The sequence below is a fragment of the Rattus norvegicus genome, chromosome 5 (assembly GCF_036323735.1).
Source record: "Rattus norvegicus strain BN/NHsdMcwi chromosome 5, GRCr8, whole genome shotgun sequence".
In the NCBI taxonomy this organism is placed as follows: domain Eukaryota; kingdom Metazoa; phylum Chordata; class Mammalia; order Rodentia; family Muridae; genus Rattus; species Rattus norvegicus.
Window position 1 is genome coordinate 153,071,581 of NC_086023.1, and position 18,575 is coordinate 153,090,155.

The 18,575-nt window shown below is 52.7% G+C and overlaps 1 protein-coding gene and 1 non-coding gene across 3 annotated transcripts in view; both read right to left on the bottom strand.

Annotated features, from left to right (window-relative positions):
* The window catches only part of Grhl3 (grainyhead-like transcription factor 3), a 32,131-nt gene extending 13,821 nt beyond the window's left edge, over window positions 1-18,310 (bottom strand). For both annotated transcript variants that reach the window (NM_001415834.1, NM_001415833.1), the window contains exons 1-7: window positions 18,087-18,310; window positions 5,695-5,881; window positions 3,697-3,758; window positions 1,694-2,039; window positions 1,361-1,434; window positions 490-643; window positions 209-320 (exon numbers count right to left, since the gene is read on the bottom strand). In NM_001415834.1, the coding sequence (NP_001402763.1) occupies window positions 209-320; window positions 490-643; window positions 1,361-1,434; window positions 1,694-2,039; window positions 3,697-3,758; window positions 5,695-5,881; window positions 18,087-18,103 (952 nt within the window). In that variant the 5' untranslated portion in view covers window positions 18,104-18,310. The remainder of the gene's footprint in view (window positions 1-208; window positions 321-489; window positions 644-1,360; window positions 1,435-1,693; window positions 2,040-3,696; window positions 3,759-5,694; window positions 5,882-18,086) is intronic.
* Window positions 2,298-2,367, bottom strand: LOC120103267 (small nucleolar RNA SNORD104). The gene has a single exon (XR_005505347.1). It is a non-coding gene; the product is annotated as a small nucleolar RNA SNORD104 (small nucleolar RNA).
* Window positions 18,311-18,575: the final 265 nt, after the last annotated feature.

The window sequence follows — 18,575 nt, forward strand, 5'->3', positions numbered from 1 at the left end:
TGTGACGAACTCCATGGTGGCCTCCATCACAGGACCCAGTCACTGACACTGCCAGGGTCCTCTGCCCTGTCTGTCCCAGAGCACAGCAGGGAAGAGTACCTGCTGTTTCCATGAGCAGATGTGATCTCCTGCCCTGAGCCCTACTGGGTTTGATCTGGGGAAGGAGAGGGAAGGGGAACAGGAGGAGAGGCAAGGGGTTCACTCTTACCTACGTCGATGACACGCTGCTTGGCGGTAGGCTGCCGGGAATGCCAGTGCCTCCAGAAGCGCAGCTGCTCCACTGGAACCTTGTCATTATCGAACACAATCATCACCACGCTCTGTAAGTACAGTGGTCATGTCACCCTGGTCTGGAGGCCCGGGCACCAGGCTCCCTCCCACAGCATGGCCTGCTGTCCCGCCTTATCCCCCCTGCAGCCCCCCTTCTCAATTATTGAGCATTCCCCAGCAATGCTCACCAGTGACGCCCTCCCCAAGTTCCCCACACACCTTGACTTTGCTGGAGGACAGAGAGAGGCCTTTTCCTCCCGCTGGGGTGCGTAGGGTGACCGGGTAGAACTGACCCTTGTTGAGGTAGGCCATGGGTGACTCCCCCGCTTTGATGTGAATGGCTTTGGGGGAGCCCAGGGTGTACTCAAAGTCGCTGTGGGGAGCGAGAGGATGGTGAGACAGGCTGCAGGTGGAGCTGTCCTGGGAGCATGTGGAGGGGTCTGGGGCTGTGGTGGGCTTGCTGTGTGACCTAAGTCATTTTCCTGTCCTGGTCTGGCCTCTGTTGAATCATGTTCTAACTAAACAAAGGGGTCTAAAGTTCTCCAGGGAGATCCAGAGTAGGGACAAAGCCACGGGGGTCTCAAGACCATTGAACCTCAGTTTTCTTTCTTTGGAGAGACTAGGAGGGTTGAAAAAGGATCTTACCACGTAGCCCCGACTGGCTAGGAACTCAGGATATAGTCCAGGACAGCCCCAAACCTACTACAAAGCCCATGCTGATCTCAAACTCGCAGCAATCCTCCTGCTTCTGCCTCTGAAGGACCGAGCTTACAGGTATGTGTGTGTGTGTATGTGTGTGTACGTGTGCCCGCGCGTGTGTTTCTTTTTTTTTTTTTTTTTTTTTTTTTTTGGTTCTTTTTTTTCGGAGCTGGGGACCGAACCCAGGGCCTTGCGCTTCCTAGGTAAGCGCTCTACCACTGAGCTAAACCCCAGCCCGCGCGTGTGTTTCTAACAGGGTGCTGGGCCCACAGCCGCTGTCACTGCCCAGGCCCAGGCTGTGGATTCTGTTGTTTCTAAGGGTTCTGTGGAGTGTTAACTTCAGCCTCCTGCCCAGGAGTCCTAGACCAGGGGTCCTAGGAAACCAAGTTACCTCTTGAGGCTTGGATAATCCTCTGGACATGGGGCTTCCGGGGATGTCTTCAGGATATCAGGGAAGAGCAGCGACTGTAGAGAGACGCAAGCACACAAGAATAAGTGGCCACGTTCAGGCTACAGGGGGTCCTCCCAGGGCCGTGCACACAGCCGCATGGGCTGTGCAGTGTACAACTTGGACAGCAGCACGTGGCCCGTGGCAGCCCTGCTTTAGGTCTAGAACTTTCTCCCATCGGTGGCAAAGCTCTGACCTTCATACAGCCTTTTCTCCTTCTGCGCATGCACACACATTTCCAGGGGTGTTGTGAGGGGTTCAGGGGCAGGCCCTCACCTCCTGTGGGTCGTCTTTGAAGGTGCTGTCTGGCTGCCAGCGCTGTGTGGGTGGAACGCCATGAATGCTCTCAAATAGTGAGTTGAGGGAGCTGTTGTCATACATGTCACTGGTGGGCAAGAGGTAGCTGTCCATGGAGCCGGCTTCCAGCTTACTTGGACCTGGGGGCAGGGTACTGGTCTTGCCGGGGGTGGGTAGAGCCCCCTCCAAGCCTAGCAGGTTGTTCTTCTTGAGCTGGTCTGTGTAGTCTGGGCTTCCAGACACGTTCTCTGTCAGAAATTTCATGAGGTGCGTGGGGCTCTCAAGCGGGGCAAGATCCGGCTCATAGTCCATGCTGTGGTAGTACCTGGGGGAGAGACCGCAAAAGTGAGCAGGTTCCACCTCTCTGGGCTGGACTGATGATCCGGTGTAGTAGGATTTAGGCCCTTCCAGCATGCTAGACTCCAAACAAGACAGCGGCAGGCCAGTTAGCCACAGGGACAAGACGGGGAGAGGGTAAGAAACGGTAATTCTCACAGGACCTGGGTTGAGGGGACAACCTCATTTAGCTGCGACAGGACTACCTAATTTAGAACACTGATTTTTTTTTTCCCCACCACAGTCGGCTCAGACTCCGATTTGCATCGCCCAACTCGGCAGTCTAACGCGTGCTCTGCATAGGAAGTCAACATCACCAGAACCCTGAAAGTTTCACCTTTTATTTTCTGAGCCAAAAGTCCCTGTGCCAAAAAATGTCCCTACTTCAAAACAGCTGGACTGAGACATTCAGTGGGGTGTGTCTGGGAGGCAGCTTTGTACCTGGGAGACAGTGGATGTGTGTTCAGATAAAAGGCCAAGCAAATGGATATACTCCAAACTGCTCAGGGGCGGGTAGAGTATTGCACGGAAGTTCTTACTTCTTACTTTATATACAACTGTAGAGTTGGACTATATTGCAGGAAACAGGCATTGCCCTTGTGACTAGAAGTTACTAAACTGTGGAATTCATTACAGAGAGGCCCATGCACCCTGAACCTAACTCCAGCAGCACAGGGGAGGACCCGGACCAGCTTCTGGCTCACATCGAGTCCATGCAGAGTTGCAATGGCACCCTAGACATTTGAATCTTTCTCAGAGCCACTGGTGGGCCCTATGCAGTGACTTCTGTGAGGTCTCAATCCCTAGGAGAGAGGAGGTACAGAAAGAGTCACCAGGCCATGCTCAGCCTAGGATTCTTTCTGCAAGGACATTGTGGCTTAAGGTGTAGAAGCCAGGCAGAAACCAAAAGGCTGCAGTAGAATGCCAGGAGTCAGGTGACCCCTGGGAGGAGGGTTTGGAGACTGGACAGAAAAGCCACCTCTTAGGCTTTCCTACTCTCATGGCTTTGAAGTGTGTTTGCAGTAAATGTCAAGCCATATGGTAGGAGCAACTGGGATCTGGTGTGTGTGTGCGTTTGTGTGTGTGTGTGTGTGTGTGTGTGTGTGTGTGTGTGTGTGTGTTTTCAAAGCAAAACTCTTCTTTTGATATCATTAGGGTTTCTTTTTCTTCATTGTTGATTTTGGAGATGGATCTCTTTTAGCCCAGGCTAGCCTCAAATTCACTATGTAGCTGAGGATAACCTTGAACTCCTGATTCCCCTGCCTCTACCCCTCAAATACTAAGAGGACAGGCGTGAAGGTGTGCACTAGCATGTCAGGGTTTAATGTGGTGCAGGGGATCAAACCCAGGGCCTCTTGCTTGGTCGGCAAGCACTCTGGCAAATGAGTGACACCTCCAGCCGGGTATTGGTTGCTCTGAAACCTTCCTATTTCACCAGTGTAGCTAGGCAGAATCTAGGCCGGGTCATACATACTGTTCGCATCCGATCTTAAAGGAAGTTAAAATGCAGGCGGGCTAAGAAGTACTGTGGATCCCGGCGCCACACCCCTTATGCTTAACAGGTAGGCCTGACAGCATTCAGGGGTCCCCAACGGAGCAGAGAAGGTAACCGTCTAAAGAGATAGAGGTGGCCTTGAGTAGCTTACTTCTTTCCTTGGTCATTCCGGCCACCAGTGCTGGAGGACAGTATCCGCTTCTCCTTGGGACCCTGGGAGGAGAAGAGGGACAGATCGATGGGTGGCTCTTGGCTGGGGCCTGACTATCGGGACCCTCTGATCCTCCAGGGCTTGAGGCCAGGCCTTGGCTCGCTTGGGAGAAGAGTGAGTGTTTCAAGCTGACACGGGTTTTAGCCACCACGGAGATGGAACCCCAGGTTACAGGCTGGACAGCAGCACTTCACTGTGCTTTCTAGTTGAGAGCGCGTTAGTGGGCACCAGACTAGCTTAAAAGTGCTGTGTGACTCTGGATAAATGACTACCCCTCTCTGAGACTCAATTCCTGCAAATGTTAAATAGGGGATTTTAGCTCCTGCTTCAAGGAAAGTCTAAAGCTATAGATTAAAAACAAAACCAGCAGCTTTTCCATAAGAGCACTTCCTATAAGCGAGACCTTGTACAAAATGCTTTCTAATTTAACATCTCTCATTACCCTGAACTTCTATTGTCACTACTATGACCTAGGTAGGGAGACCAAGAGTCAGAGACTCTGCTTCAAGGAGCATAGACTCCAAATTTCATTTCTACATAGACTGTAAGTCCATTTCTTGATTCCCTTCCTAGATCTACCACATATTGGCTGTGTGTCCTTGGGCAAGGCACTGAACACCTCTGGACCTCAACCTCAAAGAGAACTGTTGGTACACACAACAGGATCGAGGGGGCGGAGGCACAGCCTTGAAAATGACCTCTAGGCATGGATTTTATTTTACAGCCTGGCCTCACCCTGTGAACTCTAAGCTGGGGTCTGAAGATGGATGGAATATTCTGGCTTCTATCATAAGTCTGAGCTGGAGTAGCCGATCAAATTCCATTCTGCTGGCCTGAGCGAGACAGGATCCAGAGACTGCCAGTCTGCAGGGGCCAAACTATGCTGGGATGAGGACCAGAGACAGCCCGGGGCCTCCTCTGTCAGGAACCGTACACCTTGTTCTCTCTGGACCTCTGAAGTCATGTGGGGAATTCACCTTCTTTCCCCCATTAGGGTGGACAGACACCCCCATCTCCGACCCCTACACAAGGCTTTGAATGTTCACATTCAGGGCCCATTGTCTCGACAAATCCAGGCAGGTTTATCGGAGCAATTCCCCAGTGTAGGACAGCACTGCTCCCTGTGGCAATTCAGATACTCAAATGGGCAGGGCTGTCCGGGGCTCTGGGTGAGCAAAGCCTCTGAGGCCTCATTGATGCTCTGCGAGGAAGCGGGCTGCAATCTATTAGCAATGTCTGGCACAGGCACAGGCACTGCAGTCTGGTGGGTATGTTGTGAGTTCAAATCTGTGGCTGATAAACTGGTTCAGAGGTGAAAGGGCCCAGTGACTATATACAGTCACTCAGTCCTAAGAGTCAAAGCCAAGACCCGGAAAGAGGACAAGAAAGGAAGTCTGGTGGCAGAGGCTGGAAGGAGACGAAGACACCAGGCAGGGAAAGGGAAAGGGCTGTCACAGGTGGTGGGGTTAGAACAGCGGGTGGGATGGCAGGAGGCTAGGATGACCCAAGGGACAGGGCAGAAAGGATGGCTGCCGGGGACGCTGAGATGCAGTGTGCTTGGCCAAGGCAGGAATCCATTCAAGCAATGTGTGCTGTACACCAGGTGGCGGGTCGTATGGGCTGCTGGGACTTCAGCCATGGTCATGATGTGTGGCTACTCTCCAGGAGCCGTCTTGAAGGGGGGCGGAAATGTGTGGCACGGAGTGAGGGGTGGCGGGGAAGCTGGAAGGATCTGTAGTATAGAAATGAGACCCAGAAGACCCTCTGGACTCCCTGTGTCATGAGAAAATGAGGGTACATTTGGGCTGAGGCTCAGGCTGAGAGTAGGGTTTAGTCAGGAGAAGAGGAGCAGCCCAGGGAGGAGGGGCTGCTGAGCCCCGAGGCCTGACAGCGAGACCCATGTAGCAACTGTGTACTCGGTCTGAGGGGCAAGCCTACCATATAGTAGTCATAGAGAAAGCTCAGAGCAGCGACACTCTCATCGTCCCCATTGACTCTCATTATGGCCTTGGTGGCGGCTGTCAAAGGGTTCTCCAGGTATGTCTTCCAGGCCTCATCCTCATTATTGTAGGGAAACTTCTGGAAGCTCACGGGGTCATTTTTCAGCAGCCGCACAGACCTGAAACTGCAGGCAGAAAAGGAGGGTCACTCGGGGACAGAGAACTGGTAAAGTGCTGGCCAGGCAAGTACGAAGAGTTGACTTTAGAATACAGGTAGAGTACACCCATCCAGTGATGTGGTCTTGCTTTCCCAGTGTCAGGGAGGCAGAGCCAGGGAGGTCCCTGGGCCTCCGTGGTTGGTATGGTCTAGCCTAGATGGTGAGTGCCAGGTATGTACCTCCAAAAATGCAAGATGGAGAACATCTGAGGGACAAAGGTAAAGTTGTCATCTGGCCTCTACATACATGTACACACACATGCACATGTATCCACATATCCACATGCACCTGCATACACACATACATGTCTCCATATGCATGCATGTGGGAAAACACACACACACACACACACACACACACACACACACACACACACACACACACACGTGAGAAGTGTCTCTTTTAGGCTCAGAGGAAGGTCCCCAAGACACAGCTCCTGCCACTGACAGGAATTCAGAGGTGGCAGCCCTAGGATCAGGAGATTTCTTCCTCTGCCTCTTGAGACAAAGGAAGGAATCAGATACAGATCAATGCCAAAAGGGCAGACCTGGGTCTGATCTCCTTATAACCCACACAAGGACCATAAGGTTGGCCAACCTCAGAAGGGCTCAGAGGAAATTCCACAGACTGCTGCTGTGACACTTACTGTCCATGGGGAGCCATGGCAACAGTGCCCAGAAAAAATGAAACTTCCAGACAGTGCAGCATACCCTCCAGGGGTTTCCTGAGACCATGAGAGACAAAGAGGCCTGCACATTTTCACGTCAAGGAAAAATGCAGCAAAGGACAGGATATCAGAGCCTGAGAGCCGGGTGGGCAGAGGCTGGTCCTAGGAAGTGGCGTTTTGGACTGATATGTACTGTAGGTCCCTGCGTGGCCAGGCAGAGGAGGGGAAGTCCTGCACTGGGTTGAGATGCGCAGATAAAGTGCAAGGCCTTGTAGGCCTGGGACAAGCTGTATGCCTAGCATGGGCTCAAAGAAAGGGGCAGAGGCATTCAGAGGAGAGTGATGATTGCAAAATTAGCCTCCAGCAGGAGATGGTGGGAGGAGCAAGCCTACAGTCTCAGTACTCAGGAGGCTGAGGCAGGAGGATTGCAATTCCAGGACAGCCTGGGCTACTGAGCCCCTGTTTCCAAAACAAAAGACAATGACATATTGTCTTTGCTCTGCCCTGGACATGTTTTGGGCACTGAGCCTAAGCATGGCCCATGCAGCGTCCTCTCAAGGCACAGCTGGTATTTTCATTCATGGAGGAAGCAAAAGCTCAGAGGTGAAGAAAGAACCTCCCAGGGTCCCCATACTGAGTGGTCTCACACTTACATACCCCAGGGAGAACTATGTGGCTTTTTGGTTAAAATATAACCGCTGGGCCCACCCCAAGAGTCTTTTTTTTTTTTTTTTGAGAGTCTCACATAGCCTAAGCTGGCCGCAAACTTATGTATCTAAGGATGACCTTCAATGTCTGATCTTCCTGCCTGCGCCTCCCAAGTGTTGGGATTATAGCTGTGTGTCACCATGTTGTTGTGTTGGTAAGCATTCCACTAACCGGGCTACCTCCCCAGACCAAGACTTTCTGATTCCCTCTGTCAGAGCAGCTGAGAAGTAAAAACACCCTTGCTGCTGCTGCTGCTGCTGCTGCTGCTGCTGCTGCTGCTGCTGCTGCTGCCAGCAAACCGGGGAACCCCATTTGCAGCTGCCAGCCAGGGGACCCCACTTGCAGCTGCCAGTCAGCCGGGGCACCCCACTTGCAGAATGGCTGGGAGTGTACACATGCAGTCACCTGCAAAGCTCTCGTGATTATTTTAGGGCCCAGGGTGCGTGGAAGAGGTGACGAGTGAGAAAATGGCTGCCCAGCTCAAAGATAAAGTGGGGAGTTCTCCGGTCTGCTGGCATCCCAGAGCGAGGAGGTCTATAAGGGTCACATGGGTATGACCCATGCACCATGCTAGGGTCACAGGAAGAGCACCAGACACCATGAAACACAGCACCTGGACTGTCCCCGCTCAGCTCTGCCCCTGACGAGGCACTATCCGGGTGTGACCTTGCCTCCCCCAGACAGCTGTAGAGACTCGAGGCTCAGAGCAGAGAAGAAAATGCCTACGATCAAGCAGCCAGTCAACTACCCAACCAAGAATATTATTATTTAGAGAGGACTTTGAGTAACCCAGGTTGGCCTTAAACTTTCTAGGTAGCTGGGAATGACCTTCAATTTCTAATCCCTCGTTGTTTACCTCCTAAGTTCTGGGATTGCAGTCCTGCAGCGCCATACCTGGCTTCTGTGACCTGGGGGACTGAACCCAGGGCCTTGTGCATGGAGGGCAAGCACCCTACTAACTGAGCCACATGCCCAGCCACAACCAGGATTTACCTCAGGCTTATCTAGCTCCCAAGCCATGTGCTTTCCACTGCTCACACTGTTCTGTCCTAACTCGGGTCTTTTCCAGAGTGGGAGGCTACCCTGGTGAGGAAGTTGCCGGCACTGGGCCAGACCTGTGGGTGGGTGAGTGAGGACCTCTGGAAGCCACTTGCAGGAAGTGTGCACCTTGCTGCCTGAGGCTCCCTTACAGCTTCCACTGGGAATGGAATCGTCAGCCAAGCTTCACCCAGGCAGTGGGGACTACGGGGACAGTTCTGCAGTTTTGTCTGGGAAACTGTCTACCGTCCCACTGTCTGCCTTCTCACTGGCACAAGGAACTGTCACACAGGAAAGAGAAAGGAGAGAAGAAACATTCCCGTGGTAAGGAGCATGAAGAGCGAACCACACCCCAGTTTCTGTTGTTATAAATCAAGAGGCCTCAAGACAGAGGGGTGTGAAGAGGCCCCTCCTCACTGGCCCTGAGCACTGGGGTTAGAGGAACTAAGTGAGCAGCCCCTCCCTTGCCAGGCTCCGGCCATAGGCAACTCCCTAACTGTGGTGGCATGGGAAAAACGGGGGGGGGGTGTGTGTGCTGAGGGACCCCCACCTCTTCCGTTCCCCTCGCTGGTCAGCCAGTGTTCACAATGTTTCTAATCTCTGAAGGAGCACCGTAAGGGAGGGTTATGCAGCCTGGCTACCTTGATTCACGCTGGAGAAAATGCTTAGAACCCTGGCTGGCACGTCAACAGATGCTACATGCATACACACCCCGTCGGCACACAACAAGCACCTAATGTATGCATGCCATACCAATGCTCAAGGCTGGCTTGGAGGTAGGCGCCGAGAGTCAGCTGTGTCACCAGCCCGGTCACACACACACATGTCTGGACTTCTGCCTTTGATCTGCCCACTAGGAAATGGCCAGCCTCAGTCTGGTTGGACTATCTATCTTCTGACCCCTTTTGTAAAATAGAATTTAAAAGGCAATAGTCATACCCCAAACAAAACAGTTTCTCTGTGGGAGTCTTTTGGGGCTACACATGTCTCTGATGCTTCCCTCTGGATCCCCAAGTCTGATTCCCTGGTAAACAGTCCGCTCACTACAGCCTTAGCACCCACCACTGGCAGACACTGTGCCGACAGCTTTTGGGTGGCACCTCACCTGTCACACACTGCAGCCCCAAGACACAGATGTCACCGTCCCCTTTTACAGAAGGGGAAACTGAGACTCAAACCATCATTATCTACCGAGGGCCACTAGGCCAGGAAGTGCTGGGGGCTCGGCTTGAACTCAGACTTCTGGGACTCCAACTATCAGGTCTGAATCGCCTGATCACCTTTCTAGATGCCTTTCCTAGTCTGGAAATTTCCCTCCTCTGGAATACACTGAACCTGCTCTCCACGAGAGGCAGAGGAATTTCCAACCCACACAGGCTGGGGGCATGGGAAGCTGAGGCAGTGACAGGAGGGGTTTCTGGGCAGGAGCCGAGAGAGCCGGGAGTCCCAGCCCTCACACCTGCTTTTATCACTGGTTCTCCTCACACTTTAAGCATTAGCTTCTTGGAAGTCTTGACTGTGCACAAGGTCAGCAGAGTTCTGGGTCAAATCCTGAAATCAGGAGCTGGGGGCTGTGCTCTTTGAAAGACACAGGCAGGGCTCAGTGGGTGGGTAAGGCTGAACATCCCAGGAGCTGCTAAGGGCTCAATGGAAAGGGATTCCAAGAAGGAATTAGGCCTATTCACAACGAATGACAGCTCAGAACAAAGGGGATGATGCCTATCCTCTTAGGTCACCTTCCCTAGGTTCTGCCCAGCTTCCCAGTTGGTGTCCCTGTCTAAGACAGAACCCCTGAACGTGGGAGGAGAGCCAGAGAGCTAGTTGGGAAAGGACTGGGCCTCGGGCCACATGTACGATGACCTCAGATCCCAGTCAAGGCACAGCACAGAGAGCCCAGTGAACCATGGGAAGAAGTAACACGAGCTCATGGGTTGGAGAGCTATGTTCTGGAGGATGGAAGGCCCTTAGCTTTCTCAGCCGGTTTCCCCATGTGTTAAATGGATCTACTGAAGGTTTCTCACGTGCCAAGGGTTCTTCTAGGCCCTGGGAAATCGGCCAAGTCCAAGGGAGATAAGGCTCGGCTCCCAGGGAACTTTCTGTCTAATTGGAGCAGACAGACCATAAACATGACGATGAGTTAATTTTAGTTTGTGATAAGTGCTGGGAAGAATATTAATGAGAACGCAGTACTATCACGGAGTCACCAGGGGTGACTACTTTAAGGCAGAGTTAGTTAATCTCTCCTGGGTTGTTAGGGGAATTACATGCATTAACATAAGAAATGTGTTCATGAGCCTGCCAGCAATAATGTCACTGTAAATAGGCCATCATCATCATCAACATCACCACCACCACCACCACCATCATCACCACCATCATCCTCCCAGCACTCCAGAATGAGAGTAAAAGGAAGACTCTGCCTAAGGTCCCTGAATGATCACACCCCTCCACGCCTTGGGCTGTGAACAGGCCAAGTCAAAAGACAAGGGAGACGGTGTAATAACCCCTTGCCTTGACTTTCACAGTCCTTATCTGGCGGAGGCTCCCAACACACACGGTGGTTATTATTCCTACTTTAAAGACCCTGGAATAGACAGTGGAGACAGGAGGTGATCTGGGAGTCTGGCCTGAGAACCCCACAATATGTCTCCTTTACACCAAGGGGTGGAGGGGAAAAGCCAGGGCCCAGGGAGCCCTTATGGTATTCCATACCATTGAAGCAAATACTTCTCAAGTGACCGCCATGGTCTAGCCCCAGTCCTGGGGACAGCAAGACAGGGTTGTCCTTGTCATCAAGGAGGACAAAGACAGACATGACCCTCTCCTCAGACAGACAGCTAATACCAAATAGGTCAAGAGAGTGAAGGAGCTGAGGTCCTGTGAGCGGCCTTAACCCTGGAGAGCGACCGGTGAGAAAGAGGTGGAGGAAGATGGGTGGGAAGGCCCGAGACCTTCCAACTGAGAGCCAAGGTCAAAGGTGTCAGCTTGGGCCTGGCCTACTGTGTGCTGGGTGTGAGGCAGGTGCTTTGCATGTATCTTCTTGATTCAAGGAAGGCCAGCTGACTGAGGAGGAACCTCAAGTCCAGGATTTGACAATCCCTCTCATTTGCATAGTGTGTGTGTGTTTTTCCGGCACGTATCTGTCATCTGTCATATCTGAAGTCCTGCGATGTGCCTGTAAGGTAGGGAGGGAGGAGATGACTGTTCCCGTTTGACAGCAAGAGGAACACCCACGGACGAGGCTACCGATTTACCTAAGGCCACCAGTTGGTACTGACACGTCGGGCCTGAAACTGGGGTCACCAGCTCACGGCATCAGAAGCCTTCTCAAAGCTGCCATTCCACAGTGTCCCGGTGTCTCGACTTCACCGAAGAGAGAGCTGGGAAGCAGATCAAGAGAACGGAGCTCTCTAGACCTCTGTCACTGTGGAGCAGGGGTGTGCAAACTTCACAGGCACGTGTGTGAGTGCGCCCTCCCAGGTGAATGGAGCCTTTCCCTGGCATGGGAGGGGTGCAGTATCAGCTGTCTCATACCCAGTCAGCCTCATGTCTTGACTCTAGCACATTCCAACGCAGAGGAAGCTGACAGTGGAGAAGCGAGGCCTCATCCCAGCTGTACTCTGACTCACAGTGGCCGCTGTACTGGGGCCGAGCCACTTCAGATTCCCAACAAGACTAAGTAGACACCACCCCGGCTGCTAGTTCACGCTCTCTCATTTTATTTCCTCCTGTTAGAATCCTGGCAATTGCGAATAGTGACGGACCTCAGACATGATGTCCCAAAGAAGTGGTGGTAAGACCTAAAACACAGACCACAGAGCAGGAGTCTTGAAGCATCACACCCAGCTCTGAGGTCAGTAACTGCACGTTATAAGCATCTCTGTAATACAGTGTTTCGTTTAGCAGAGCAGGAGGCAGGCCATTGCCAAAGCAAGCAGCCTCCCCTATGGAGATACCTAGTTCAGGCTAGACCAGGCAAGCTGGGTTCTAGTTCCCTGAAGCCCAAGGAGGAAAAAGAGTTCCAGGGGCCACCTGACCTGGGTGTCGACACCCAGATACACCCAGTCAGTGACTTGCCAAACCCAAACCCAGCTGTGAGCCACCCAGCTTCATCAGCAGTGATCAATCACACTCACAGTCACCCACAGGACGGCTGCTCTCAGAGGAAATATTTTTTTCAGCCAGCCCCACACAGGGTCTTTCTGAGCCTGACAGGGGCACCCCAGGGTTCTTGTGCTGGCCAGTGGACCATCCGGGTTTCTGGCTACATATGTTGTGAACTGTGCCCTACCACGTTGAACCAGAGGGCTCTCTGGGGATGCTCTCAACTGGGGGAAAAGGACGGGGGATGGGGGAGGGCCCTGACTGTGTGGTGGCCCCAGTGCTACACAGAGCGTTCCAGCCTTGGAAACCTGCTCCTTCCTAGCTGTGTGACCTTCAGCATGTCACCTGTCACCCCCTCTGTGCCTTTGTGGGAAGATGAAAGTGAGAATCTGGGGGCTGGAGAGATGGCTCAGCGGTTAAGAGCACTGGCGGTTCTTCCAGAGGTCCAGAGTTCAATTCCCAGCAACCACATGGTGGCTCACAACTATCTGTAATGGGATCTGATGCCCTCTTCTGGTGTGTCCGAAGACAGCAACAGTGCACTCATATAAATATAATAAATACATCTTTGAAAAAAGAGAGAAAGAAAGTGAGAATCTGAGAAGGAATGAGTGTTCATTCAGGGATCACTAAGCACTCACGGTCTTTCAGTTTTACCTCGACTCTGTGAAGTGTCCCTAGCAACAGGATAGTGTAGGGCAAGTGCTAGTTGTAAGGACACAAGCGACTGTTCCACCGTTATCACTCCGATTGAACGCTGGCTTGGCTTTGAGCGGCCAGCCCAGCCCATGGCATGGTTAACAGCCTCACTTTCTCCCTGTCTGTCAAACGGGGCCATCCCTTCCCGGCCTTAGCTAGAAGTAGCTGGAGCCCAGGCAGCCTCCTCCTCTGGATCCAGGTGGGGAGGCTGTGATGGTGGGCAGGCTCCAGATAACACTGCTGGCTGCATCTGAGGTAATTACATGCCGTCTCCTAATTATACCAGAAACTCACTTTCTGCCCTTTGGAAAACTGCTCCCCCTGCTCCCCCTCCGGTGTGGGAATTCTTTTCTTACGTCCCAGTCCCTTGGCTGCTTGTCTGACTTTTTTCCCTTTCTCTACAGGGATGGGGGAAAAAACTGAGCTCCACCTCTCAATCAGAGAACTGTCTCTTTTCAGTTAGGCATTGATGCATTAGCAGTCGGTCACTGAGGGTCACTCTGTGATGGACGGAGTGTGTGGAACTCTGGGGACACAAAGGTGACTCTGTCCTCTGAGTCTATCCTCCAGTGTCCCCAGTTCTTGATGGCTCCCTGAGAAGACACCAGAGTAACTCTTGACTTGTATGTATATGTGTGTTTACACGTGTGCATAGGAGTGTGCACACGCCTGCTGTGCATGGTCATGTGTGGTCAGAGCATTCTCTCCTTCCACCATCTGTGCCCGGGAATCGAACTCAGGCCCCTCAGGTGATCTGTGCCTTAGCCTTGTGAATTTTTGGAGGAGGCAGAGGGCATAGAGGGGGAGGGGAGTTAAAAAAAAGGAAAAGACTGATGCAGCCAGCACCCCCCCCACCGCCTCCTCACCCACACCCTGCACCCACAGCCCAATGGGTATTCTTCTCGATGCTTCATACGTGCAGACACTGAATGAAGAGCTGGGGGGGGGGGGGAGTCACCCATCTGTGAGCCCTCTGGGCTTCAATACAGGCGCGACCCTGCTGAGAGGTTCTGGGTCGGCAGACTCAGCAATGACACAGCAGGTCAGAGGCTGACCTGGGAGCCTTCTCGCCGCGTCCTTAGTCTCCCAGGTCAGCGGTTTTAAAACTTGAACACACATCAGAATCCCCTGGAAGGCCTGTTAAAACAGAGAGCGGCCCGCCCCGCCCCCAAAGTGTCTGATTCAGTACATTTAGGGCAGGGCTAGGAATTTGCATATCCAAGTTCCCACGTGAGGACAAGCCAGGGGCTGGGGATTGAGCTGTGCGTGCCAGGCAAATGCTCTAACTGAGCTCCCCAACCCCCGCCCCCCATCACAGCAACCACGTTTTGGGAATGGTGCTCTGGATGAGCCAATAATAATTACGTCTTATGAATAATAACTCTCTTCTCTTGCCTCGTTTCAAAAGTTACGCAGGCTTGTAAAACTCAAGTATATAAAATTTGAGTCGGGTGTGGTGGTGCACACCTGTAATCCCAACCCTGAAGAAGCTGAGGCAGGAGGATCATGAGTTGAAAGTCAGTCTGAGCTACTTGAGTTCTAGACACGACACTCAGTGGCAAGGTCTCACATACGTACATACATACATTCAAACACACATACAAGCATAGAAAGGAACTTAGAGGCACAACAAAATGCAGGGAACCGATCTACATCTTGTACCTAATGCCTGGGTTTAGAAACTTTAGTCTGGTTGGGATCCAGATGAGAGCGTGGCTCTTTCATGAAATCTTGACTAATCAGTGTCACTTGATACACACCCATTCCTCTTTCCCTTTTGGGATTACCAAGAAGGATGAAGTTGATGCGCTGATCGACGCTTGCCAGAATGTCTAACCATGCAGTCAGTGTCTCCGGAATCCGGGCCACTGTCGCTCTTTTCGTCTGAACCCGGCATAGGGCTCGGAAGTTGGTTCGGACCACATGGGGCTAGCCTGCTTCCTAGACCTTGCAAACGTGCAGAACGGCCTCCGTTACCAACTACCCCCCGCCCCCGCCCCTCTTGCTCCCGCCCCCGCTCCGCCCAGTTTTACAGCCCGAGCTTAATGAGGGCTTTTAACTTTTCATTCACCAGCAGCGTAACTCCGACTTTTAATAACACACCTCCTGCACGACAAAAATTTGCTCCTGGCAATCATGGTTTCGACCACAAAACCGCAGCGGGGCGGCGCTCTGAGTTAACTCTTTCAGTGCTGCGGGGCCTAGGGGGAGGGGGAGGGAGGCGTTGTGAGCCCTCTAGCCTTGGGCTACCCTCAGTGGTCACTCTCCAGTCTCTGTTACCAATGGCAGAGGGTCTGGGCTGTGGGACGCAGAGGTCAGAGCGCTGAGGCATGGTGTCCACAGAATGGACCAAGAGTGTATGAAAGGTAGTGAAACCCTCCGCCGTCCTTCAACAGACTTCATGGACTGCCTTCATGGACTGCCTTCTACACAGTAGGACACTTCGGAGAGTCTGAAGAGGCCAATGGTCACCAAGAATCTGGCTCTGGCCTGTGCCAGACAGCCCACTTAGCCAGGCCTATGGTGGGCAGTGTGGAGGTTGGGGTTGTTTTTCCTGAGAAGTCAGAAGCTTCTCAGCCAGCTTCCGCCACGGGGTACTGCAAGGCTGTGGGCTGGAAGCACCCAGGGTGGCTGGCAGAAGTGCCAGGCGCTGGGTCTGACCACATGAAAGGCCAGGTGTTCACCACCCACCAGCTGCCTGGAGCTGGTTTCTGACTTACATTGGCTAGTTTTTTTCAGCATCACCCCCCACTGAAGGCCTAGGAATGGGGTTGGGGGGCCTGGTGGTCAGAGCTTAGTTTTTCCCTGTCAGGTAGGTGTGTTCATAGTGGACACTCCTAGGAAGCCGAGAGTCAGGAAGGGCAGCCTCATGACTTGATTTGAAGCAGATGCGGACCTGACTTTTCCCCACTGCCCCAGGGCTGACAAGTTGTTTATTCTCTGAGGGCTGGAGATGTCTGCTTAGCCTAGGATGATGTTCCAGGCAAGGCCACCGCAAGACCAAGGCCACAATAGCAGCAGCAGCATCTCAGAACACACACACACACACACACACACACACACACACACCACAAAGACACACCCATACACACATACGTGTATGCACCCACACTCACACATGCCCACAACCTGTCTCTCTTTCTCCCCCCTCCTATCCCCCCACTAATACACACTCACAGGTACCCACGAACTCCCCAGTTCTAGGAGCAGCTGAGCTCTCAGGGTCAATCACTGTAATCGAAAATGGGAGCTTCAAAGATGGGCTGAAATTACTCGGCAGGTACAGGTTTTCCTGAATGGAGAAGCCCTCTACGGCCAGCTTATCTGACTTCAAACCCAAACCATCCAGGGCACAAGCTGAAAACCTGTTCAAGTAAGCCAACTTCCACCGACCTGCCCGCTAAGGAGTGACCTGAACAGAGTCTCTGCAGCCTCAGTTGCGGTAACTGGCATGTCAAAGTGTGTTGGAGCCGTGTCTCAAATATGTGTGTATGTTCAAAGTCTAGGAAAGTAAAAAGCAGGAAGCTTCTTCACAAACGCCCAGTTATTGATTTCTCCACGAATCGAGAAAGTCACTATGAGCACGGTCCAGGTTTTAAATCAATCGCTTTTCCCCTGAAGTACTGCCACTGGTCACGGCCCCCGGGGCCAGAAGATGAAGGGCTGGGTAAGTGACTGACCTGAAGTCACTCAGTTAATAAGTGCAGGGGTTGGGACTTGAAGCCAGGCTCTAGCACCGTGTCCTGTTTTTACTTTAGTTGGGGTCCAACTGTGTCAAAACACTGTCCCTAGAATCTACTAAAAAAGAAATCTGATGCTTGCAACTACAGCGGTTGGACCGTGGATGTAGCTGGCGAGTCAGACACGCCTAAGAGCTGGCGGGTACACCGGAGCCCGTCTGCAGTTAGGACTCAATTCTTCTGCCTGTGTTTGAGTTCTTAACCCCCGAGGAAAAGCTCCAAAGAGAGGAAGAGAGGAAACAGAGGAGGAGAGGAAACAACGAAGGGGGTCACTGCTAATGGAAGAAAGGAGGAGTTGGTGCCTTTCCTGCTAGCTCCTTGCCCACAGGTTAAAGCAGCTCACACCCTCGACGTCTGTCTTCTCCTACATCTGGACCTGAAGCAGAGGCTGGCAGTGAGAATAGCGTCAGCCAGTCAGGGATTCTGAACCCCAGATGTGGGCAGGAACGCACCTGCATCCTGCCAGGCAATACAGATGACCTCACCGAAATCTAGTCCCCGGCTTCCCCGGGGTTAGAACTGCCTCTGGATAAAACTGACCACATGTTATTGAACAGAACTTCAGACCTGTCTCTCTTTGGTAAGCATTTTATAGCATTCGGTATACTGAAGAACCCTATACAGCTCTCTTGTTCCAATTTTCCGGACCAGGGAAATGATAAGTCCAACGACTTTTTAAGAATGAACAGCGGAGGAGAGACAGAGCCTGGGTTTGAACCTAGGGAAAGTCATTACAGAGCCTGTGTATTCCAGCACTACACTGTAGTAGCCAGATCGCTTGGGACTGTTCCAACTCAACATAAAGGACCTTTAGAGAAACTCAACGCTTTGCCTAAGACAGCTCTGAGAACCACCTCCAGGACGCTCCCTTTGGGAAGAGGAGAGAAAGTTTCCCCAGGGCGGGAGTGTCTCTGATTTCCAAGGCCCCTCCAGAGTATCAAAAAGCGATGCCAAGATTCACGGTTTCAGGCAGCCCGGTGTTTGCCTTCCTCGAAACTGCTCAGCACAGAGAGAAAGAAAAACTATTTTCCCAGGGAAACAGTCAGCTCTAGGTAGAGAGAGCTGAACGTGCCCCAACACGCCAAGGCAGGATCGTCAACCCATTCATTCACCCTTACAAATTGCCGTGTGAATCCGGGCGCCGGCCTCCCTTGCTCTTCCCTCTGCAGGAAACCCCAGCCAGCCCGGGAGGCCAGGCATCCGCGGCTTTACTCACTCAAGTTCATTCGACATCTTCCTTCTCCGAGGTTCCGGCGATCCGGCTCCTGTTGGCTCGCAGGCGCTGCTGATCGCTTGTCTCTAATTCTCCTGTGACACAGACATTCCCTCCCTGCCCGGGGAAGCGTTTGCTCGACGGTGCGCTCTGGATGTTGAGATTTTGCTGACAGCGGTCCCCTGCGGCGGTGGCGCTGATTGGCTGGAAGCACAGGTGCCGACTGCGGCTAGACCACAGCAGGTGCAGATGTTAACTTTTGGCCCACCAGCAGGGGCGGAGCTCTGGGGGGCTGTCTGGGTGGAGCCGGCCAATTCCTTCTTTGCTGAGGGGGTGAGAGGGGTGGAGACGAGGGAGAAGGGAGGAGACAAACGTTGTGAAGGAACCAGGGAACTAGAGGAAAAATACAGACAGGTACTTGGCTCTAAGGGAAATCGCTGTCTCTCTCATCACTCATATCGTGAATTCCAGAAACATCTCCCCACAGACACC